The sequence below is a fragment of the Electrophorus electricus genome, chromosome 2 (genome assembly GCF_013358815.1).
Source record: "Electrophorus electricus isolate fEleEle1 chromosome 2, fEleEle1.pri, whole genome shotgun sequence".
NCBI lineage: Eukaryota > Metazoa > Chordata > Actinopteri > Gymnotiformes > Gymnotidae > Electrophorus > Electrophorus electricus.
The window spans coordinates 5,167,124-5,192,829 of record NC_049536.1 but is presented as its reverse complement, the minus strand read 5'-3'; the positions used below and the strand labels follow the sequence as shown (position 1 = coordinate 5,192,829).

At 39.4% G+C, this 25,706-nt stretch overlaps 1 protein-coding gene across 2 annotated transcripts in view; it reads left to right on the top strand.

The window, feature by feature from the left end:
• The window catches only part of ano3 (anoctamin 3), a 43,130-nt gene extending 17,463 nt beyond the window's left edge, over positions 1-25,667 (top strand). Inside the window, exons 8-27 of one of the 2 annotated variants that reach the window (XM_027003173.2) lie at positions 496-602; positions 2,953-3,008; positions 3,123-3,244; positions 3,989-4,123; positions 4,346-4,442; positions 5,049-5,109; positions 9,572-9,654; positions 9,891-9,917; positions 10,564-10,704; positions 11,001-11,165; positions 11,457-11,493; positions 11,731-11,842; positions 12,232-12,289; positions 12,587-12,684; positions 13,546-13,697; positions 13,874-14,026; positions 22,707-22,854; positions 23,226-23,315; positions 23,418-23,523; positions 23,656-25,667. In XM_027003173.2, coding sequence (XP_026858974.2) covers positions 496-602; positions 2,953-3,008; positions 3,123-3,244; positions 3,989-4,123; positions 4,346-4,442; positions 5,049-5,109; positions 9,572-9,654; positions 9,891-9,917; positions 10,564-10,704; positions 11,001-11,165; positions 11,457-11,493; positions 11,731-11,842; positions 12,232-12,289; positions 12,587-12,684; positions 13,546-13,697; positions 13,874-14,026; positions 22,707-22,854; positions 23,226-23,315; positions 23,418-23,523; positions 23,656-23,838 — 2,131 coding nt within the window. In that variant the 3' untranslated portion in view covers positions 23,839-25,667. The remainder of the gene's footprint in view (positions 1-495; positions 603-2,952; positions 3,009-3,122; positions 3,245-3,988; positions 4,124-4,345; positions 4,443-5,048; positions 5,110-9,571; positions 9,655-9,890; positions 9,918-10,563; positions 10,705-11,000; positions 11,166-11,456; positions 11,494-11,730; positions 11,843-12,231; positions 12,290-12,586; positions 12,685-13,545; positions 13,698-13,873; positions 14,027-22,706; positions 22,855-23,225; positions 23,316-23,417; positions 23,524-23,655) is intronic. The other variant, XM_027003174.2, reaches the window with a different exon arrangement.
• The last annotated feature ends 39 nt before the right edge of the window (positions 25,668-25,706 follow it).

Here is a 25,706-nt window from a genome sequence, read left to right as displayed (position 1 = left end):
GGAAAAGATTAAGAAATGGGATCTTCCTGCTTCAACAGCTGTGATATATAAATAGAATACTATAATTTCTCTCCCCATGCTGCATAAATAAAAATGTTGCCCAACCGGTACTCCCTAAATCTTTTGTTATTTCATTCACCCTGTTGTACTATAGGCTGCACACTTTTAGTTAGTAATGCACTAGTGTGAAAGAGGAGAGAGATATGTCATTTTTTTCTCCATTATGATCTTTATTAAAATCCCTGTATTTAACTGTATTTAACTGTAGTTGAAAGCCATTCTAGGTATGTGTCTCTGCTAAGGGTACTGTAAAGCCATCATAAATTTCAGTAACTTCATGGGCATAGCACATCCTTGCCACTGGAAAAGTGTGATCTGTGGATTATAGATTTGTAACTTGTCAGCATAGAAGGAATACAGCACCACAATATCTTGGTTTTAAGATGACTAGAAAATTCCAGCAGGTGAATTAATACATATTTCCTTATTTCATAGTTTTACCATCAACAACAGGGATTCCTTCTTCTCCAACTCTACTCGAAGCAGAATAGTGCACCACGTTCTACAACGCACTAAGTATGAGGATGGCAAGTCCAAGATGGGTAAGTCACATGAAACAATCTCTCCACAGGCCTGTCTGTTAGGCATCTGCTCTTTAGCCCACACTGGGTTTGGTGCTCTGTAAGCATGTTTTTACCCTGTCTTTATACTTGTGCCTGGTCACTGGTTGTCAGTTCTGATTATTAGTGTAGGTCTCTGCTGCCAAAAATTCTTATTGGAGGGTATTTACATAACAGTGAAATTAAATCACATGTTGTCCTTTATCATGTATACGTGAAGTGTAATGTATTAATTTTACAAAATTCAACTTCACTTGCACTGTAAACAGTAATATGTGCTGTAAATGAACAGGGTTTTTGTAGGGGAACAGATTTTATCATATTATTTGGAAGCTGATATTTTCAGCAGCACCTTTGGCTCCTGAGATGAGTTTGACTTCTGGGTTGTTAGTGCAGAAACTGTATTGACGATTTAATATAATGGCAGTCATTATATAATGGCAATCACTGGTTTTGGAAAATATAATTGTCTGGTTTGATTGATGTATGCAAGAAACATGAAAGGTAAGCATATTTCTAGCACTGTTTGCTGAGTGTTATTTAATTATTTAATATGTTATGGCATACACGTTCTTGTTTGACAGAAGCTGACTGTCACTGAATTCTTAGTGTCTCATCTTTTAGAGTGCTGAGGGACTTTCATGCCAATATTTTAATATCAGTGATCCCTCATGCAAAAAAACTCCAGATCTGATTGGATCTGGAAGTTTAAATCCATCAGTAATCCAAAGGCTCAAATTCATCATGCAGCTCCACTCACACTTAAAATCAGCTGTATCAGGTATTCTTTAAGAAGACCACAGAATGGCCCTAGAATAATAAGGAGATATATTAGATAAAAGCTGGGATTTTCTGGAGTGTTTGATCAGCGTATAAATGAGTTCGATGAGAAGATTTTATTCTCTGTGGTATACCCTAATGCTTTCCCTTAAAGCACCTCCTACCTCCATTTAGTTCCCCACTCTATATCCACTCTATATCCATCAGTTATACTACTGGGAAACAGTACTGGGAAAAAGTCTTTGGCAGCCAAGAAAATTGTTTGTAGAATTTATTTATTTTTTGCTTAAAAATTGTGAGAAAATTATAATAATAATGATGATTATGATAAAGCTTTCTCTTTTGAAATCTATTTTTAAAATTTCCAGTCAAAAAGATCCTACACAACTTCAGTTATGTTGAGCGTGGGTCTTTGTTCTCCCTGTTCTGTAAGTGGACATTTCGTAAGTGGGCAGAGTAGGTTTTAATTGTGTTTCAATGTTGTTATCATGCTAAAGGATATTTTTTGTTTAGGGAGTCAAAATGACTGCTGCTTTCAACATCTAACTGTGCTTTCAAAATCTACCTGTTCTTTCAACATCTACCTGTACTTTCAGTATGTTCCTGTGCTTTTAACATCTGTATTTCAACATCTCTGTGTAAAAAATACACACACAAAAAAATCGTAGTACTTTTTCTTATAGAAAGTTCATTTGCAGTAATGTTTTATTGTAGACATATACATACCTAATTCACAGATAAATAACTTATGGGTGCTTTTGCACAATGGGTTGCAACTGGGTTACTCTACCATAATGGGTTGTAACTGAGTTACTCTGCTCTACCAAAATACTTTGCAGTGCTAAAAGAATACAAACAAATGTTCTGTGCCTTCTTGTCTGAATGCCTACTAGAGGAAATAAATAATTGTTAAATGAATAAGTGTGAAAAAATCATAATGAAGAGGCATTCAAGAAAAATATACAGATAAATAGATTATAATCTTTAACTTCCTAAGGGCATTAAGAAGTGCAATGTTTTGGTGATATTTCAGTACGCTGCTCCTTCATTACCTCTTACATTGCCTTCACATTTATTATTAAGAAATGTTGTGGACTCGTTTCAGGGAAAATAATTTTTTCTTTGTTTATATTCATATGTGAAAATTGGTCATTTTGGGTTGTATTAGTCTTGTAAGATAATTGTCAAGTTCCTCAAGTCTAAAACAGAAGGAAAGCATTAGAAATAAATACCCACCTTGTAAAGTCACATAGGATTTCACTAATTACATTTCATGTCTTGGTAAGGAGGAGAGCTCCTTAGTGAAATCAGGTGCAGCAATGGATCAAATGTCTGTAGATTCTGCTAATTCTTGTTGACTACCAGCGTTACACCTTAACAAAGATGCTTCATTTCTGTGCAGTAACACTGATGTGTCATTTTAAGAGTCATATAGTGAAGCATCCTGTATGTGTGTACAGTATGTTTCGAGGCAGTACTAAGCCATATAAAATGAATGCCAAGAGTATCATGTTAAAATGTTAATTCATGCAAGTGTCCTCTCTGTCATAAGGTATCAATCGGTTACTTGGCAACAACACCTATGAGGCTGCATTTCCCCCTCATGAGGTGAGTTCATTATCATTTTACCATGGTACTATTTTTATGGGGTGCTAATGTGATCTAGCATAGTGATGTTATTCCTTTGCCAAATCCCATGTTCTGAGTACTGTTGTGCTTCAGGGCAGCTACAAGAGCAGGCACCCAATAAAGACCCATGGGGCCCAGAACCACAGGCACCTGCTATATGAGAGATGGGCACGCTGGGGAATCTGGTACAAGTACCAGCCTCTGGACCTCATCCGGTGAATAACATGCACTGCTGCTCTCGCAGTTGATACTGAACTCAATTAACAGTCGTAAATCTTTGCCAAAGTGGATATTTAACTAAACCAGAAATACAGGATACTGGTTTACATCTAAGATTTATTATTAAATACTCAGTTGGAACTGTAGCTCAGATCTGAAGCACTGTTCTGTCAGTCACGACAAAGGATCTCTCTGGTTCCCATGTTCATTCTTTACTGTTGGTTTTTCAAGAGGCTTATGACCTCACTAGTGTCAAACCCTCCACTAAGTCTTTAGTGAGTGCAGCAGATAAGAGCTACTTATTTTTTTTCTCTTTCTGTGTGTTTTCTGGCTGTACCTCGCCAATGTAAATCAGAGGTTTGCTCAGCTCAAAGTGACAGAGCTTGTCTGTTCTTTTAGTGGGTAGCCACTGGAGACGAGTCGCCTCACCTTGGCTTGGTTTAGAACTCTCAGATGTAAAACTGAGGCAGATTGAAAAATCATTCCTGCTAATCTGCAGAGCCAGCAGCTCTGGGGCTTTTCTTATAGTGTTTCCTCCAAAGGACGTCAACTAAATTTGGCCATACTAAACAATTGTCCTACTCATACTTCAAAAGAAAATAGGCAGGAATTGTAAGGAATTATTTTTGCAAGCCTGCCCTTCTCTCTGCATGTCTGTCTGTTTTTCTGACTGTCTGTATACCTGTCTATTTTTCTGTCTGTCTCAATCTCTATCTCTGTCTTTTTCTGCTGTGTCTCAGACGGTACTTTGGGGAGAAGATCGGCCTGTATTTTGCTTGGCTGGGCTGGTACACAGGCATGCTGATCCCAGCAGCGCTGGTCGGGCTTTTTGTCTTCCTCTATGGGCTTTTCACCATGGACTCCAGCCAAGTGAGGTCAGGCCTAGCAAATCCTCTTATCCCTGCATTTACCTTACGTCACCATGACCAGCTCTCATTTAACCCTCTTTCCTAAAAAAGAAAGCTTCAAAGACTTAATACCCTAAATTGTCTGTTGTTGTGGAAAGCTCTGCATGACAGAGGTCAGCTTCCCCTCTTAACTATGCGTCAACTGTTATGATTTCTTCTCTTGGGATGGGCTCTCTTGTTTATCTACAGTAAAGAGATCTGTGAGGCTAACACCACCATCATGTGCCCCATGTGTGAAGTTAACTGCAGCTTCTGGAAACTGAGTGACAGCTGTGTCTATGCAAAGGTGCAAATAATACTTGACATCTTTCATCGTTTTGTAAGCATGTACAGAGACTTACAGGGATAAAATGAAAATACTAAAAAAACTACAATGTACACTCTATTTGTGACATTAATATCATGGTGGATACTGGTTGATTTCTGAATGCTGCTGCATTATGACGGCAAATGTGAATAACATTGTCTCCTTCCCACTCACTGTGGGGAACACTAACAAAAAAGGATTTAAACATGTCATTTGCATAATATGCATGGTGCCTTTTGCTGCGAGTTAGGCAGGTAAGAGAAATATTTCTTTGCCAGAACACTATTCTGGTTCAATAACAATTCTTCCATTATCAAAGTCTCCTAAAGCAGTTATAGTTTTATTAAAACATACAAAGAAACAAAAAAAAAAAAAACAGTTCCCTGTGCTTTATTTCTCAATATGCAAATCCAACCTAAGAAATAATCCATGGAGGATAAATGATTATTTGATTAGTTTCCTAAAACGAGATTATATTTTTGTCAAGGCTCAAATATATTCAGTTCAGATATATTCAGTTCTCATTGGAGCTTTAATCATTATGATTTATCTCACTATACTTTGTATGTTTTTATCAACCCTTAGGTGACTCATCTTTTTGATAATGGAGGCACAGTCTTCTTTGCCATTTTTATGGCAATATGGGGTGAGGATAACTCTCTCTCTGAATGAAGGTTCACTGTGTTTATGTAGTTATTAGTTTTTCATTTTCTATCTTCTTTGTTTCTTTTTTACTGTTTCTTTCTTTCTAAAAGGTCACTTTGTGCTACTGTAGTAGAAGCTGCCCAATCCTGCTGTTCTGACATTTATTTGTTATTTTTTTATTGTTTGTTCAGATGGGTGAAACTGTGAAACCATACTTCCAGGGTAAATCAGAGTACCAGTAATATTTTGAAAATACATTTTTATACAAAGAAAAATACAAAAGTGTCATTTTAAAAATCACTACACGAGGACATGATCAACGTTATCACTCATACTCATAATATTTTTTGGCACAACATTTTTAATTTTTAGTGTTTACATTATAGTAACTAATTAGGCAGATTATAGAAGTAAATCACTTTGCATAAATGGAAAACGAGTACATAGATCAGTGTCAGAATGTTCATCTCTCATTGTATATTGGCTTCAACTAAGTGCGTACACAGTGTAAAGGGTAATTGACTGGCTAATGTTAATGAAACACTTCCCTGGAGAGGAGAGGGAGTAGCTTGATCGAAAAAACAATTTTATGTGTCAGGAAAATGTAGGTCTTATACTGGCCTCTATGTGTGTGTGTGTGTGTGTGTGTGTGTGTGTGTGTGTGTGTGTGTGTGTGTGTGTGTGTGTGTGTGTGTGTGTACGCGCATGTTGGAGGAGACTTTCAGTCCAGTCCCTCCTGCTCTGCCTTTCACTCTTGCTGATGTGAGTGAACCTCATCTGTGTGTGTGTGTGTGTGTGTGTATGCATGTGTGTTTGTGTGGTAAAATGTATGTTCAGAGAATGAAGGTTCATCAGAACAAAAATTCTTTAGCCTGTGTTTCCCTCCTCTAAACAAATATGCATTGGAACTGCCCACAGCTGTCGCAGTACCCATCCTGGCTGAAGGGTAGAGGACCCTCAAAGCCCTGCTGGGACCTGAAGACAGTAAAGGACTGCTTTAGGGTGTGCAAGATTTAGAAAAGTTGAAACTTTTGCAATTTTCAGAGCTGCAATTTGTTCTTTCTTGCTCTCTGTCTCGCCCTTTAAGCAAAAATGGGTCAAGCTATAATAAACTGGTCCTTCAGCATCAGGGAAGAGTGTCTTAATAAACTTATATAGGCTTTTTTGCAGGTCATGTTCAAGCTTGTTAATAAACATTATAGCATGACACTGTTTGTGTAACATTGCCCGAGTGCTGCAGGGCGTGGAGCAGGACGTACAGACTCTCTCGACGTGTCAAACATTTAATGACATATACAAGACTACGGTGGCACTCACACAACATTAACAATAAACCTAGACACGCTTAACACTAACAATTAAGACTTTAAGATTAACACAGGTTAGACAAACATGGATCCTAACGTTACACTTCAGACGCTAACAAACAAACAATGACCAACAATGAGGCATGCACTGACGGGGGTTTAAATAGACAGACACACGCTAACACTTAACCCTGTACAGGTGCCTGCCTTCACAGGGGTGTGGCTACAGACAGGAGTAAACCCCCCTGCACGCGGCAGGCTATACCACGTGACTCGTGGGGGCGGGGAGCGTCCCGTGACAGTTTGTACTATGAAGAAACAAATAAACAAATCCAACATTACCAATAATATTAACCAGTGCAACCTATTACCTCAATAATATTTTCGACATATTAATTCATAATTAAGCTCATATAATCCTTTCATTATAGTAATTTAGGCAAAAAGGCAAAAAGCTCTAGGCAAAAAGGATCGCTGGTGTCTTTTTGTGCGCCACGGCTGGAACCGGCTGGAAAACGGCTGGAAAAGTTTCCTGCTATTTGATAGGAATAATAGACTGACAGAGGAGCATGAAATGGATGTCTTAGGTCTAGTGGAATCCAGCCAATCGTATTCCTGGTAGCTTCCTCTCTTCTCTCTTCTCTCTGGGTGCATTTAAGTTCTGTCCATACAGGAGAAGGATGCTACCAGACAGGCTGGATGAAGGTCAGATAAATGTGAAGCAGTGCATCTGGTGGAAGGCGTGCACACTTAGCAATCCTTATGTAATGTATGGATAGCTGGACTCTATTGATGATCTATGACAAACTAGGAGGATCTGTTCCAATTGTGGAGCAGACAATGAAGGAACTGCAGGTGGAAGTGGGTGGGAGGTGGCAAGAGGTGTGATGGAAAATAAATAAATAATATATGTAAATTACTTTGTCATAAAACAGTTTGTAATTGTAAATGTAATTTAGTAACGGTTATTATTTTTATTTAAAAAAAAAATCAAAATAAGTTTTATGAGAGAAATGTATCATGATGTATTGTCAGCTGGTGAATGGGAAAAAAAATTATAAAATGGACCACAAATGCATTAATACTAGAAGAAGAAAAAGAAAACATGTAACATGCAGATTAGAGGAGAAGCTCTTATTGTCATGTGCTGCTTTGTTTGACACTTTTGTTAGACACATAATAATTGACAGTAAAGGTTCTGGACAAATGGCATGATTTTGACCTGATTTTTTTATACATAAGTTGTAGTAGTTTCTATAATCACACATTTGTTTTAGTTCAGGGGTACCCCTCAAGTTCCCAAAAAAACTGGCAAGCAAGCCTCTGTAGGAAAAAGTTTTAATACCTCTGATGTAGCTGATATGATTATCCCTTGTGAGATCTGAGCTGATCTGAACACCTAAACTCTTGAAAGACTCCACACACAAAAACAGCAGCTTGTATATGTCCAGGAAAAGCTTATGTCCATAAACAGCACAGTCAAAGACAGGCCACCAGTATACGTGATAGGTTCCATACCATAAGGCAGGATCTGATTTAATCTTTTCATACAGAGAACAAAAATAAGAGCAGATAATATCCACTTTATGGAACTCTGGCTTGCAGATGTTGTGCCGAGGACACACAGTTTCCCCAGTGTATTCCTTGCCTCCCCATCATATAGCTACACATATCCAAATATAGATTTTTGAAATGGCATAGGAGGCTAATGTAGATAGAATTTGACCTTGATCAATTGTATCAAAGAGCCTGTAGAAGTCGAGAAATGTAGTGTGAGCATCCAGTCTGCAAACTGCATCAGTTGCATTCTCCCAGCCTTGCACAGCTTCTAAGAGTAGAAATGTGTTCTTCAAGAAACAATGTTGGGTAATTCTGATTGCATTTTGAGCTGCATGCTTTTTAATCCCCAGCAAGGATATGTGTCATAATTCGTGAGAGAACTGTGGTCTGCTGTTTTTTTTGTACAGCAAAGACCACTGAATCCTTCCGCTCAGAAGCCAAGAGACCTGCTATCAGTTGTGAATTACATTTACATTTACATTTACGGCATTTGGCAGACACTTTTATCCAGAGTGTCTTACAAAAGTAATTTACTCATAGCAACTTAGACTCAACCACTTAGATATCATCATTACACAGAGTAAACATGCATCAGATGTGTCACTACAGGTGCTAATTCCTCGTTTTATTTCTTCAGTATCCAACAAGAATCCCTGTTCCTACCACCCTATGGCCCTATATTCAACTTTTGGAGAAGCAGTTTTGTCTCAGCAATACTTAAGGTGCATGCTAGTTGACATATCAATGTTGACTGTACATCTTCCAGACAAAGGACAGTAGGGGAAATATCCTTTCAGGTAGAGGACGGAGGTAGACTGAGTCTTACATCCTGTTGTATGGTGTAAGTTCCTGGAACACTAACATTATCCGGAGTTCCCATTAGACTTTTATCTGTCTTGTACGAGTTTCCTCTAGCTGATGTCATTCTCATCATAATTCCTCTTTGCTTTTTTACCTCTTTGGTATAAGCAACTTAATTCTGTGTACAATCCAGGGTTTGTCAAATTGGGTAATTTTGGTGCTTCTAATGATTGAATATTGGTGCAAAAATATTGTAAAATGGCCCGTCATATGTGTAATGATGACATCTAAGTGGTTGAGCCCTCAAGGCGACTTTTTAATCACTTGGCAGCAGAGGGAGCTGTACTTTAGGGCTTTTATATCCCTTACTACAACAAATCCAGATAAAGTAAACTTTTACTGAATGGATTGCATCGCCATGGAAACACTAAGACAAATAAGACAACACCACATTCAGGATTAGCCTCTTTTGAGCACCGTGAGTTATAAAGCACAGCAAATATAATACAGTTTATACCCCATAGCAGTTATGAATTGATTTTAGGCCCATTTTTGTATTGTTTACATCAATGCAATGGATGAATCAGTCTTTACTGAAGAACAAAGTAAAGCCCATGTCCTAATTATGTAAAAGACATTTTCCTTATTTTTGTCTGTATGATAAACTGCTTAATTGCACTCTCCAAACAGAGAGACAGTTGGATGGAATTTGGAGTATGCATTACCCATGCTCACTGGTTCTGAAGCTCTTTCGTAGTGATAGCTAGCTAATTCTTTGGCTCTTTCCTCCTACAGCCACAGTCTTTCTTGAATTCTGGAAGAGAAGGAGGGCAGAACTTACCTATGACTGGGATTTGATTGATTGGGAGGAGGAAGAGGTGAGGCTCATCTCAAAATAGAGACCCAATACAGTTGTCAGCTGATCTTTAGCTTATAGACATGCACTCAGCATCATTCACAAAGGAAAGCAGATTCTAATTTTTTCCACTTTACTAATAAATCTTTTGAAATAGCAGCATGACCTTTGCTGACCTGTCGGAATTAGCCATTAGACTGTAAATAACTGAAGGCGGTGTATGGCCAATATCTGTGCTGTTTGTTGTGTTTCTTTTAGTGTAAATCCTGTGTGGTGGTGTGTTCTGTGAGTGTGCCTCCTACTGTTCTCCTGTCTGTCGTGTTTGGTGCATGCTGTGCTTTCTGCCCTGGAACCTTTGCATTAATCTCCTGCTGCCATAGCATGTGTAAACTTCTCAGGAAGTGTTGGCTATTGTTTCGTGTTGGGTCTTAAAGGTAGTCTAACCAAGGGCATTGCATATGTCATATGTCATACATGACATGCTGACATCATATGGACATCAGCCATACCAGAATTTAGACTTATCAACACTGCTCTCTACCAGTACAGACCCAGCAAGGGTATCTTGGTATCGCTGCCTTTGACACTTCTACAGAACACATTTCTACTGTTGTTGGTGTCTTTCAAAATGTGTTTGCTATGTTTGATGATCATATCCCTAAATCTGCCTTTAAGCAAACACATTTCATTTGAATTAGTAGATGTATATGAGGTAGTTTGGCAACTTGTGTCATCCAGTCCATGTGAAAGACCCTGCATAATGTCATCATCAATTCTGCAGTCTTCCTGGGGCAGGTTACTGAACCCAGAGAAAGCAAACAATGATGCCATCTATGTGCAAATTAATAAACCACACCACATTCATTCATTGCGGAGGTAAGAATTTAATGAAGGACATATGCTGTATGTGTAACGTGCATGTGTCAATAAGGAGGAGCTGCGGCCCCAGTTTGAAGCAAAGTACTCGAGGAAGGAGAGAGTGAACCCCATCTCAGGCAAGCCAGAGCCCTTCCAACCCTTCACAGACAAACTCAGTCGCCTCATGGTCTCTGTGTCTGGAATCTTCTTCATGGTAGGCTGCTATATCAAGGAAAATAAACAACTCTTTTCATTCTCTGCCACTGAAGTAACAACGTAAAGCACAATTTAACACTTTGTGCCACTCTGCCCCTCATCACACCTCATTTCTTGGAAGTGTAGGCTCATAAACTCTAACAATATCTCTCCTGCAGATTATTGTCTCCCCCTAGTGGCCCTCACAAGTTAGTGCCATAACCAAACTAAAACTTCAACATCTTTTCCTCTCAGTCTCCTGCTTATATTAATGGAAGACTCCACAGCTTCACTGTCTCTGTCTCTCCATTTAAGATCTCCCTGGTGTTGACAGCAGTTTTTGCTGTGGTGGTATTTCGGCTCATTGCCATGGAGAAATTTGCTTCTTTCCAGTGGGAGTTTGTGAAGAAAAACTGGCAGTTTGCCACCTCTGGCACCGGAGTCTGCATCAACTTCATGATCATCATGTCCCTCAATGTGGTCAGCATGTGTTCTTTGTACATTCAGAAGTTACAGTATAAAATCAAACAAAGCGACTGTTTACCACTGTCTGTATATTTGCAATGCTAAATGAATCCAGACATAAACTAGGACAAGGTGTGGTTAATTTTGTGGTTACAACTCTGTAATACGTAAATGTCTGGCTGAATACAAATATAGTACAATATGACACTTATATAATGATAGTAATTTTTTAATTTTGTAGGATAGGATTCTGCTATAATAATGATTGATTTGCAATTTTGTTTTAAACGAATTCTTCTCTGACAGGTTTATGAGAAAGTGGCCTATCTTCTAACTAATCTAGGTATGTTTCAAATGTTGCCATGTCTGAGTCAGGAAAAATGTTGTCAAAATAATAGAATGTTAATTCACAAGCTTTGAATAAATTAAAGGATCGGCATTCCTGAATGGCACTCAGTGGCTGTAAGGTGTGTTGATTTTAGCATTAATGCATGCCCTGTATGCATGGGGGTGCCCTAACCACTTGCATATGGCTAATCCTCCTCAGGGAAAGGTCACAGTGCCCTGGTTTGTGTTACAGAACATCCCCGGACTGAGTCAGAATGGGAAAACAGCTTTGCCCTCAAGATGTTCCTCTTCCAGTTTGTCAATCTGAACAGCTCCACCTTTTACATAGCATTCTTCCTAGGAAGGTGATCAATCACAGATTGAAACTCTAATACCAAAATGAGATACTGCTAAGTTTTAATTAATTTTTTTAAAATTCAATACATTTTAAAACATTTTCTCCTGCATCCCATTGAGCCTGAAATAGGTTATCAACAATGAATTGTTCATATATAGTCTTTTCTCCTTTTATCATTTTAATCTGTTTTTTTTTTTCTATTCTATTTCCAGAAATGTTCCTATAGTTTAAATACTGCTGGAGTTTCTTATGTATCTACTGATATTGTGAAATATTATGTGCTCCAAGTGAGAGTACATTTTTCTCTTTTCTATTTCTATAGCACAGCTAATTGAATTTTGAAACTAATATTTCCTCTCTTTCTCTCTCTCTCTCTTTGTTTGTGTGTTTTCACAGGTTTGCTGGCAGGCCTGGAGATTACAATAAGCTGTTTAACCGTTGGAGAATGGAGGAGGTGTGTGAGGCTGAATCGTGCTGAAATAGCTCTCACACTTTGCTGTCATCACTGTCCTGTAGGGCTGCTAGCTTCCCCATATCACACCACTGCATCAGCATCAGACCAGCGCCCGGGGCTGTCTGCTGGGCTGCAGTGCTTATAGCCAAATCCAACACATTCCTAATCATCATAAACAAGCTCCCATTGGCTCTGAGCCATGGCCTCACAATACAGAACAAGGCCATGGCATCAGACTGAACATGGTGCAATTATAGCTTGCATGTTTATAATGTTCATCTTTTGTTTTGTTCTCAGTGTCATCCTAGTGGCTGTCTGATTGACCTGTGCTTACAAATGGGGGTGATAATGGTGTTGAAACAGATATGGAATAACTTCATGGAGCTTGGTTATCCGTGAGTATTATGTCTTAGTAGATGCTGTGTTTATTTACAGGCTTTGTTTATATGCATGACCTGTTTGTTCCATTGTCCGTCAATCTCTTTATTTATTCCAAGGTTGTGTGGGTTTTGTTTTTGTTAAAAGAGTTTTATTCAGAAGGTTATTAAAGGTGGCCTATGGATGCTTACATTTATCATTTAAAAGGATAAGGTTTGTTTCGTTTGTTTACAATACAAAATGAGTCAGGAACCATAGTGAATTTGGAATACCCCACCTTTAAAACATCTGCAGATTTAGTCGTGTGGAGTAGGGATGAGTGTGTGGCAAAGGTTGGTAAAGGTGGGCTATAGGTAAAGATGTTAGCCTATGACAGAACAGAGGAAGGGACAGTGTTCTTAGCTGCTGGTTTAATGACCCAGTGGTTTTTCCAAGCACCACATCTTCTACCGTATACATGCTTTGAAGGTCACCTGAAGCAGGCCATAATAGCTATTATGATTATGAACAAGCAAAGGGGGCTTTTTTTCTTTTGCAGGTATTGTTCATAGATTGTAAAGGTATGCACTATCATAGTTAACATGTTCTCAGATCTCTGATATTTATTTGTGTTCATTTACCTGGTATTTTGTTTTGAATAACTGATTTTACAGAGCTAGAAGATCAAAAATGTATGTATATGTTTGCCATAATTTTGCAGACGACATAAGATAGAAGGATGTGCTTTATTTGATACCAAAAGGATATATTGAAAAGTAACGTTTTTTGTTTTTTTTACAGCTAAGTAATGTGTGCTATGTGTTGGAGTATAATGTGTTTAATTTGTAAATATCAGGCAGTTCTATCTTTTTTTTTATGCTATGACCTGACCTGTCCAGACTGCTGCAGAACTGGTGGTCTCGGCGGAAGATGAGGCGAGTAGGAGAACAGAATAACTTGGAAAGCAAAGAACAGCTGCCCCAGTGGGACAAAGACTGGAACCTGCAGCCCATGAATGCCCATGGCCTAGTGGATGAATACCTGGAGATGGGTGAGCGGGATTGTAGAACACAGCTTCCTTCCATTCAAACCCACTGGGGAAAAGCCATGTGTCTGCTGTAAACAGCTCTAGCAAAACATTACAAATCTAGAACCAAGTCCTTTGCGCGTTCTAAATGTAACCTTAGAGATATTTCACCTGCCATGAGCAAATGCTACTCTGTGCAGTCCTCCAGTTCGGTTTCACCACCATCTTTGTGGCGGCGTTTCCTCTGGCACCTCTGCTGGCTCTGCTCAACAACATCATCGAGATCAGGCTGGATGCATACAAGTTTGTAACACAGTGGAGGAGACCCATGCCAGCCAGAGCTACTGATATCGGTTAGTCTAATAAGCCTGCCACTCTGGTTTGTAACTATAGCATAAAAGCTAATAGAATTTGTATTCAGAGTTGTTCTCCAAGTACCTATATTGCAACAAATGATGAACTATGATTAGAGCTAAAAAGCCATACATTATTGGCTGCAGGGCATCAATTATAGTGTGATGTCTTTCAATTTGATGATATATTTTGATGATATTTATACCAAAGGTCTTGATTTACATAAGTAGGTATTGTTACTTGGGAATATTGCCTTATAAAAGTTAAAATTTGAGGAAATGCTACAGCAGCCTGGATTGGATTAATGTAATCAAAAGTAAGTAAACAAAATTACACAAAAAAGTAAATGTGCAAAGAGATTATAAATTAATAGCATGTACAATATATATTGTAGGTAAAATTATAAGGTGTGGGCTTGAACCCAGGTCAGCTAGGTAATGACAACAACAGACTACTGGGTGAGCAACCACACTCTAACAATGGTGGGCCTGTGTGCAAAACAGTTAGAGCTTGGATCAAGTAAAACAAAAGGAAAAAACTAAACACCATGCCAAACGTGGAAAAAGGGAGAACAAAGGACGCCACGGAAAGAAATGGCAACCCCGATGCACTGGGGAAAATCAAATTAAAACTTCCCAAACAAAACCAGAAAACAGGGAGGAACTTGAACGGCTAAGGGAAGCCTCAGGAGAGAGACAAACTCGAGAGGAGAAAACTGGAGAAGGGAGGGGACATGTAAAAACACAAACACAGGTGTAGCACAAGGGCTCACAGACCTCAACACCCAGTTACCAGCTAGGCACTTGGCTCAAAACTTTAGCAAAGACCCAGCAGTGAGCGACTGGGTCACTGGGCTTATATAAGGACTAGCCCAGCTGTTGGGTGTTAAGCCTGATTAGTGGCGTTGCCTGACTCGAAGCCTCCCTCTGGTGGCCGGAGGGGGCCTTGGTCTGGCACCAAACCTTACAAAAATACTTAGAGCAGTGCAATGTGTATATATAAAGAACTATAAAAATATACATAACTGTACAGATATGCAGGTATAATGGAGTATAGTACTGTATTGAAAATAAGTTGTACAAAAAAAGAGGTGAATGTGCAGGTACTCAAGTGATAAATAATAGTAAAAATAGTCAAATTGCATTGAGAAAACATTCATGAAGAGGATAAGGTAACATAACACCAATAACAGATTCATAACAGGGCAGTGTAAAATTATACTATAGATGCAGGGTAGATATACAGACCTTTCACAGTACAATGACATAACAATAGCGATAGTTAAATGATAATATTGGTAGTCTGCAGACATAAACATATTGATGAAGGGCTTGGTTTCAAAGATGTTATACACACTCATGGCTGTGGGGGGGAGAGACATGCACTGCTGTCTTAACCTGGATTTATTTTTGTTTTTACAAAGCACAATTTGCCACCCGCAAGATATGGGTTCAAGGCCAGGCTTTGTCAAGGCCCGACAAGTCTGTCTGAGCTCTTACCTGACTGACCATTCTCAGTTTGTTAGTATGAATGGGGAATTTTCACAGCCTAACAGTGCAAAGCATGGTTCTCATATACTTAGTATAGTTTTATTACTATTGTTCTCCCTTTATAATTAGTTGCAGGCCACTTTATTAGGAAAACCTGTACACTTGGTCATTCAGGTAACTGTCCAGTCATCTAATTCATGTGCATGGAAAGAGTCAGTCATGGGTCAAAAGCGTCAGGTAACATATACATGTCAATCATGAATATTGTGGGGAAAATGCAATATGAGTGACTTTGACCATTGCATGGTTGTTGGTGCCAGATGGGCTTGGATTTGAATATTTCACAAAGTGCTGGTTTCCTGGGATTTTTATGCACAGCAGTCTCTACACAGAATGGAGGGGAAAACAAAAATCTTCCAGTGTGTGGCAGTTCTGCAGTTAGAAACACCTTGTTGATGAGAGAAATCAGAGGAGAATGGCCAGACTGGTTGTAAATGACAGAAAGGCTACAGTATATCAAACGACTACTCTTTGAAACTGTAGTGAGCAGAAAGGCATAGAACTAATAAATCCTTAAGGAGAATGGGCTACATCAACAGAGAATCACATTGGCTTTCACTCCTGTCAACCAAGAACAGGAATCTGACACTTGAGGAATGGTAAAATCTTGACCGATCTTATGAATCTTGATTTCTGCTGCAAACAATTATTGTTAATATAGTCAACAAGGACTATTCTACCTTATCTGCCCTTATCTGCTTTGTGGAAACCTGGCTATCTAGCCTAACCATATACAATATGTGTCACCTACCCAATTTCCAGTTGCTCAGAGCAAACAGGGACATACAGCAGACCAGTAAAGCAAAGAGAAGAGGAATCTGCTTCTATGTGTCAAAGCTGGTGCAAAGATTACACATTACTGTTAAAATGATATGCATCTCTAGTCACTCCTTATTAACTGCTAGCTCTATTACTCTCCCAGAGAGTTTTCTTCTTTTTTTGGCTGGCATTTGGCACTCTCAAACCATTTCACTGCAAGTTATACTGTGTATGACTATGTATGTGACAAATAAACCAAACTTGAACTTGAACTTGAACATTTACATACTGGCACAAGTGTGTGCATGTGTACTGGCCAATCAGATAATTAAGGTGGAAAGGAAGAATCTAGACTCAATAGTCATCATTTCTGGAGACTTAATCATTGTGAATTTAATTAAGGAAATGTAACAAAACATGACACAAACAAGTACAACATTTTACACCATTGCTACAGCACAATAAAATCCTAAAAAAAAAAAATCAAGACATAACAAAATCAGAGACAGGACTCAGACAGCTTCATATAAAAAAGGTGGCAGCATTTGAGAGAGAACATGATTCTTTACAAATATGTAAAACAGGAAAGAAGAAAGGAATCAACGTAGCAAAGGGACAATACTCAGACTAGAAGAAAAGCCACATTGCTACAAATGGCCCGAATTCAGTTTGGAAAGGCCGCCAAGAGATTACAAAGTATGAAAATGAGAACTCCTCCTTTAATGACTGCAACTCTCCAGTGACCTGAATTATTTGTACTGCAGAATTTAAAGTGCTAAGGACATTCTTCAGCCGTTCTCTCCCAACTCCCTGTCTTTCACACCTCTGATCCTGCTCATTTTACCATTAATGACCGGTATCTTAACAGGCAATTCAGGATAAATGGTGTGAAAACTTCCCAGCCCAGACCTAGTTTGACATGAACATATAACACCAGTTTTCAATTAGCACCAGTTCAACAGCTCATTGGGGCTTCCCACATGCTTCAAGAGAGGAGGTGCAGTGGCTAACGGACTGGTGCAAAGCCAAGAACATGTCTCTGAATGTGGAAAAACAAAAGAGATTAGTTGATTTCAGGAGAGTACAAGGTGATCACTTCCCACCAAGCCTATCGGGACCGCAGACTGTGCACTGCACAGTGTTGCCCCATATGGTATCATGATTATTGGTCCTGTATTTCATATTTATCATTTACACTTGTGTTCTTCTTTTATGTTGCACCATGGTCATGGAGGAAGCATTAATTTCACCATACACTTCTATATAGCTGGAATGACAATAAAAAGCCTCTTGATTCTTGATTTGGTCTACCGGTCCCCCAACAAACAAAGATTACTGGATGAAATGACTACAGGCTGGTCACACTGGCCTCGTTAGTCAAGAACACCTAGTCTTAGACCATCTTAATGACCCAAAGCTACCTATTACAGATCCCTTGCTGGATCCCCTGGAGTTCTTATACAGATAGGCTCATCAATGATGTGGTCAACTTGGACTTGCACTTGATGCTCCAGCATTTGGATAGTCCAGGGACCAGTGCTAGTTCTGTTTGTGGACTTCAGCTTGGCCTGAAACACCATAGTGCCAGAACTCCGTCAGATCAAACTGAGTGAGCTCTCTGTGCCAGGCCCCATCTGTTGGGGAATCACAAACTTCCTGCCAAACAGCAGATGTGGCTAGGAAAACACATGTCAGACATCCAGATCTTTAGTACTGGAGTACCACAAAGTTGTCACTCAGCGCTTCTGTTCAGTTTGTACAGCAATGACTGTGGCTCCAATGAGCCAGCTGTGAAGATCCTGAAGTTTCCAGACAACACTGCCATGTTTGGCCTCATAGTCAATGGTAATGAGTCTGCTTGCAGAAGGGAAGTAGAGCAGTTAGTGTCCTGGTGCAGTCACCACCACCTGTTGTTGAACACCCAAAAGACCACACAGATGGTAGTAGTCTCCAGATGGAGCCCTGATCTTTATTCCCACCCTCAACATTAGTGGCTCTGTGCTTTACATTGTGGAGTGACTCAAGTACTTGGGCACCGCCATATCCAGGAACCAGACACAGAGGAACATGGTCTGCATTAGAAAACACAGAGAAAGCAGAGAATGTTCTTTCTGTGGTTGCTGAAGAAATTCAAGCTGCCACAGGCCCTGATAATCTATGTCTACCAATCAGTGAATTCATCCTTACTTCATCAATACCCATCTGGTTTGGATTCTTTACTTTGCAAGAGTGAGACAAACTCTAGGAAGTGGTAAAGACAATGTAAAGGATCATCGACTGCAGTCCTACACTATGAAATATACAGTAGCTGGTTCACAAAGCATGATTATAGCCAACTCCTCTCATCCTGGTCATCACCTCTTCTAGCAACGTCTGTCTCGCAGAAGGTTCAGAGCTATCAAAGCCAGAACAAATAGACATGCTAAAAGTTTTTCCCCAAAAATGTGGCACTGACAAATACTTCCTCAGGCCCTGCACATAAGTGCATATTAACATATTCATAAGTCTAGTTTCCTTCACATTGGCTGGTCTATAATCATATTTTCTGTTTAGTTTTATTTTATTTTCCCTTAGTTTCTTGTCTTATTTTCTGTTGAATATTTGTGAATTGTCTGTGGACTTGTCTTATTTGTGTAGTATGTTACACATCATATGTGTGTGCACTCACCAAGACAAATTCTTTGTACGTGTGATATGTTTGGCAAAATAAAGTAATTGAGATTCTGATTCTGACATGCAGATGATATAGTCAGAGTTTGGCGTTAACTGTGAATCCATGGACATAGCCTGCTTTGACAACAGTTCAGACTGGTGATGGTAGTGTAAAAGTTGGGACCCCTAATACCAGTTTAGCATTATTTTAATGGTACATTGTGAGCATGAGTATTGTTGTAGACAATGTGCATTCCTTTATGGACACATCTACTGGATTGTTAGTGTGTCATGTCACAACACACAAGTTATCACAAAATGGTTTTATGTCAAGGAGTCAGTGTGCTGCAGAGGCATCTGCAGTTACTGGATCTGAAGTAGAGCACCTTTTAGAATGTGCTTAATTGTATTCTAGAATCTTATGCACAACCAAAAGTTACATTTAAGGACCTTGGTGTAACCTTTGATGATGCCCTATATAAGTAATTTTTCTAAGGCTGCATATTAACATTTAAGAAACCTATTCAAAATAAGACACATGCTACATGATGCAGAAAAACTAGTATATGCTTTCATAGCTTTAAAATTGGACTTCTGGATTGTAACTTGTCAGGTTTTGCTTATAAAGTGTAAAGTGCTGTATAGGCCTGCCCTGCACGTCTTGCTGAACTTTTTGAGCAGCATTGCCCATTCCAAACACTGCTCATCCTTCACTCATCTCTGAGACCAACTGCATCTCCAAAGGTAGTGGAAGATATTTTTCTTATATACAGTTGTAAAAAACTTTATGCAAATTGTGAACTTTTTTGAAAATTATGGATTTATGCATGAATTTATCTTAATGTGAAGTCATAATAAGAAATCAAGACAGTATTACTTAACAAACACAAAACATTTTACCACTATATCTTCATTAAAGATATGGGTTAAATGATCAAAGAGAAAAAATGAAGTTTAATAATAGGTTAATTGTTATCACGTGTTATTACTCATCTAGGTGTTTAATCTGGCCTGCCATACAATAAAGTCACAATTTGGGTTACTGTGACAGTTACAGTTGCAGTTAAAGCAATAATGTTTCAATATGTGTATTCATGCTCTATGGTGCAGTATAGCTTAATGGTAAATAAAACGTAATGATAGAAGCACTTACAAGATAACCTATTTAAGATAATAAGAACAGAATGGGTTATAAAGGGATTTCTAAAAATGATCAACAAAGGTCACTCACTCTATGTATATGCCGTAGAATCCTTAAACACAAAGATCCATAGAGCCACTGATAATGATCTACAAATGTACTTTGAACTTGGTAATATCTGTCCATGAGTCTACCATAAGAAAAAAAGAAAAAAACTGAACAAGAGGCTGGTACTCAATTGCAGGTTGCCATAGAGGAAACCACTGTAGAACTACTGATGTTGATCTCAATTTTTCTAACGATTGCCTAGATGTTTTACATTACTACTGAAGCAATGTTCTGTCAGAAGATGAAGCAAAAGCCAAACTTTTGGTAACTGTAAACAGCATTATATTTGGAGACAGTGTGTATAAAATATTCCATGTCACCAGATAGTAAAACCAGCCTGCTGTGAAGTAGGGTGGAGAGAATATAATTGTGTGGGATTGCTTTTCTGCCTCAGAGCCTGGATTGCTTACAATCACTGAGAGAAAAATAAGTTCCAAGCTGGATGAGGTAATTCTACAGCAGAATCAGGACATCTGTCTGTGATCTAGAAGTTTAAATAAATTTGGTCATGCAACAAGAAAATCCTCATCACAGGAATAAATCAACCGGACTACCAGAGTAGTTTTAACTGATGAAATTAATTTTATCATGGCCATATCCTTTTTGGCATGCAGTGGCATGAGGTGAAGTAGGATGTTCAATCAAGACAAGTCAAAGAAAAGGGTTTTGCATGGAGGAATATGCCAAAATACCTCCTAACTGCTGTGTAAGACTTATCAGTAGATACAGAAAATGTTTAGTTAAAGTTACTGCTAATGATGCTCATTATTTATAAGCATTTGTTTATTCCCCAAAATAAGATTGCATTTTAGGTGGCATTCATTCATAAAACCAGACAGTCCAGGTAGTTCAGTTAAGTCAGTTTGAGTCATAAGACTGAGTGTAATAAGTAAGTTTAGACATTACTTATTCAGAAGATAATCTATCATTTAAAACAGGCATAAATGTCAGACTTCAGCAAAACTGGAAACATGTTAAAGAAGGTTTAGGACCTGAACAGAGTTAAATACGTGACAAGACTTTTCAATGACACACTAAAACACAAGGGGTATAAATCCAAGTACTAACGAAGGGGTAAGAACAGTGAGTGTGAAATCTAGCAGCAGGGAATTCAGTCAACAGACAGTGGCAGACACAAAATAATGATGCGGATTTCATATCGTCTGTGACACAAGGGAGGGAGACACTGACACTGAGCTGCGCTTTCTGATATTCTTTGGTGTACCAGCACACAGCAACATTCAATATGATACTTGGCACAATGTGCTCATAAATTCTGTAGTAAGTTACCAAATACATCTCTGTCCACTCTTCAACAGGGCGCCCATGTTTCCAGGTTGTCCATGTTCCTTCCCTACTTGTTATCCATGTGGAAAGCCAGGTGTTTATAAGTCTGCACAACCTCTATATCCTCATTATAGATTATTACATGGGCCACACCAATATCTCCTTGCTGGTGTAGATGGTTGAGATGGCATCACAAAGCTGGGTATTAGACTCTTGTATTCCGCCACCTTTCCCACAATAATAAACATCCTTATGCAGATTGTGCTTCAGAGTTGTACCTGAAATCAGAGGTGTAAGAGGTGAAGAGGAATCAAGCGAGAAAAGCTCCTTGTGGCTCTTCTCCCCGTGCTTGTCACAGTCTGCTTAGACACACAATTCTATAACCACACATGGTGAGGCCTGTAGGCCGGTTAGGTTGTAATCCAGGACACCAGAGTAGGGTGCAGCTATGCTGCTTGTAGCTTTTCCCTCAACACTGGGAGCTGAATAGTGGAAAAATCAGTGAACATGACACTTACAGTGTTCCACATGTTCTCCAGGTGGGAGTGAGCTCTTTGCAGCAGGTAGGTTGCAGCACACCTTATCCCCACATGCAGTTAACAAATGAAGTGGAAATGGTCTTTTGACATGCAAACCTTTCTAGAGCCTTGATCATAATGAGTTTGAGAGTGCCTAGAACAGGGCTAATGAACATTCAGGTGTTAGGGCACTAGTACCAGACAGGTTGTTTTCCAGAGTAGCAGAACACCACTGGGGCCTGCAGTCACCTCAGCTGCCTCCTCACCTGGTCAGCTGGGATGGAAAAGATGGCCAAGAGATCTTTGTGTCCAAGGTGTTAAAGAACAGTTCATTTGCCCTCATCAAGCTTTCTTAAATGAATCAACATCAGTCAGTTGTCTGATCATCTGAGTACAAGGTGTATGTTACTCTAGAATTATGACTTATTTATTTTCCTTATTTCCCCTAACAATGTATTCAATTAAATGTATGCCTCATTATATGCAATATTCATTATAGCAGTTTGTGACTTGTTTTAGTTTTAGCTTCTTCCTCTGCTTGTTTGTGTAAGTTTGTGTGTGTGTGTGTGTGTGTAATATGAAACATCGCTTTTGCTCAGTACTCAGTTTGATGTTATTTTCAGTCACTGCCATATAATTGAATGACTCCTCCCACTCTCCCCAGGCATCTGGCATGGTGTTCTGGAGGGTATTGGAGTAGTGGCTGTCATCACAAATGCCTTTGTCATTGCCATCACCTCTGACTACATTCCTCGCTTTGTCTACGCCTTCAAATACGGGCCCTGTGTGGACAAGGGCTACCAGCATGAACAGTAAGGATGTTCTGACTTGTTCATCTTTTTGTTAATACATACTTGCTTTTCACAAGAGAACTCCTTCAATTTTAAGACATATTGACAGGAAATTAGTGTTTAAAATATAGCAATCTACGCAATCTACTGTAATTTCATAATTTTGGCTTGGCATGCCGGAATGACATCCTGCTGTCGTTTTATGTAAGTTGTTTGGTGTTGTAAGGAGTAGTCAGAGTGAGAAATGGACACAACTTGGTATAAGCTCTGGCTAGATATATTGGTATCTAGGAGAGGCAACGTAAGTTCTTCTAAAACTGTACCATGTCTGTTTTCTGTACTTTAACTCTGTATTGTAGTTTCTGCGTATTTATCTCTTTGTGGGTCTACAGATGTCTGAGAGGGTATATGAACAGCAGCCTGTCTGTTTTTGACATGGGTGAGCCAAAAAATGGAAGTCAATATCAGACACGATACTGCAGGTACAAAAATAAGTAAACGGCCATTGCTTAAGTAGTGAGTTGGATTAAACATGCACATGCAGCTGTGTTCAGATGTTTTGAGCCTCCTGTTCCCCTCTGCAGATATCGAGACTACAGAGCTCCTCCATGGAGCTCAGAGCCCTACGGGTTCACCTTGCAGTTCTGGCATGTGCTTGCTGCCAGACTGGCCTTCATCATCGTCTTCGAGGTTAGAGACTTAGAAAACCACGTATTTTCTTAAAGTTGTCGCCTCTGAAAACATCTATACAAGCCAATGAACGTGTGAGAAACAAAATCTAATGAATACTCTGTAATTGCATTCTATTCTTTCTCTCCCCAGCACCTGGTGTTTGGCATCAAGACCTTCATTGCTCATCTGATCCCGGATGTGCCTAAAGGCCTGTGTGAGCGCATGCGCAGGGAGAAGTACCTGATGCAGGAAATGATGTATGAAGCTGAGCTGGAGCACTTGCAGAAGGAGAGGAAGAAAAATGGCAAGCGTTATCACCACGAGTGGCCTTAGCTCTGCCTACCAGACTGACATATCACACACACACACACACACACACACACACACACACACACACACACACACACAAACAAAACAATTATGTAAGAGCACACACACTGTGTGCACTTGTGGCACTGACATGGACATTCAGTGGACAACCATGCAGGGAACGCACACGTGCAGCATATTTTCATATATACACACTTGCATGTCCTTCCTGATGCTTTTGGTGGCTAGCTTTACTGAATTAACTGAACCTGGACTGCCACTCCTGATTAAATAGGTGAAACCTGCCTACCCCTCTGTAAGCTTTGGCAGTCCAGATCTGCACCAAAGAGGTCCTCACGAGTCACATGACTCCTTCTCTGAGGCCCTCCCATTGTCCTCCATGGCTCCAGCACTGGTCTTTCCAGCTGAATGTGGGAGCTCTGGCTTGGATCCTGGACCTCTGATCCTCCTCTCCTACCCATGCCTGCTTTCCCTTACTCAGCCTTTGCCAGCTTTGCTCTCTCCTATAGTATGTTGTGGTTTTCAAAAAGGAATGGAGTACCCATACAATTGTATTGTTTACTATGCAGATGAAAGGCTTTGAGGGTTTTTTCCTCAATGCACACCCTCATGTCCCTCTTCATAGCACCCCTTTTTCTCTCTTTCACTCTATCGCTCTCTCTTTCTCTGTCTTTGTGTGGTAGCTAACAGCCTGCTATTATCTATACACTGACTGAGTCTCTGTCTCAATCCCTCTTACACTCTGACTCTCTTTAGCTCTCCAACATCTCGTAGCTACGCTTCTCAAAAGAAGAGTCCTACGTTTTATACTTGGGGTTTTATTCTCTCTTCTCTCACGTCCTTTTTCCCCACATGGCTCATGTCATTGCTCAGATGCTTGTCTTACTGGTCTGTGCGGGTTGGTAAGATGAATGGACCAGTTTTTGAGTGGGCCATGCTTGGGTGTATGCTGAATTGTGAATAAGATTTCTGGTGAAGGTGCAGTTTACGTTACCTGTGCCCTACAGCGGAACATAATCTGTTAGTCCATGTCTATGTCTTTACAAACAGTTCCTACAATATGGTGTAAATCAAGGAAGAATTTTGGTAACACTTTACAATATGGTTGCTTAGTAACTTAGTGACTATACAATTACAAATGTATTACTGCATGTTGTGGAATGTATGGTTAGGCTACAAATTTGTCACCCAATATGTGTTTCATTCGGGAACAAACTATTAATGATTGGTGAACTGCACATTTTGTAATCTTTGGTTGAGTGATCACTTTACTATTTTTGTGGAGAAGAGTGGTGTTTACACCTCAGCATTTCTTCATGAGCTAACAGGAAAAAATGTATTTTCTCCTCTCCTGGTTGCTACTATATAAAATTGTTCCATCTGTGGTTAAATACTAGAGAAACAAATATCTCATGTTCATTCACTACTGAAGGATGATACAGCATCAGTTTCCAGTAGTTACTATATTCGCTAATTCGGCCATGCATAGTTAATAGATTAATTAGGAACTGTATTGTAAAGTATTAGCAGATTGTTTTTAAGTTTTCTCTAATCATCCCTCATTCCTGGCCCACGTAGTTTGCCTAGGTGTAGTTGCAGACAAATGTACAGTATAAGGTTTAACACAGAAATCATCTCTCTATTACAGCACTACAGAGCACTAACACTTGCGCGGACTGTGTTATGTGACAAAAATCAGGATAAAAATGTTTATTTGATATTTTCTTGTGTTCACTTGTAACATGTTTGCGTAACGTGTGATTTCTCTATTTCATTTTTTCTTTGTTTTCTGCATCTGACATTTCAGTTTTGCAGTTGTGTGTGTGTGTGTGTGTGTGTGTGTGTGTGTATGTCTGTGTGTGTGTGTCTGT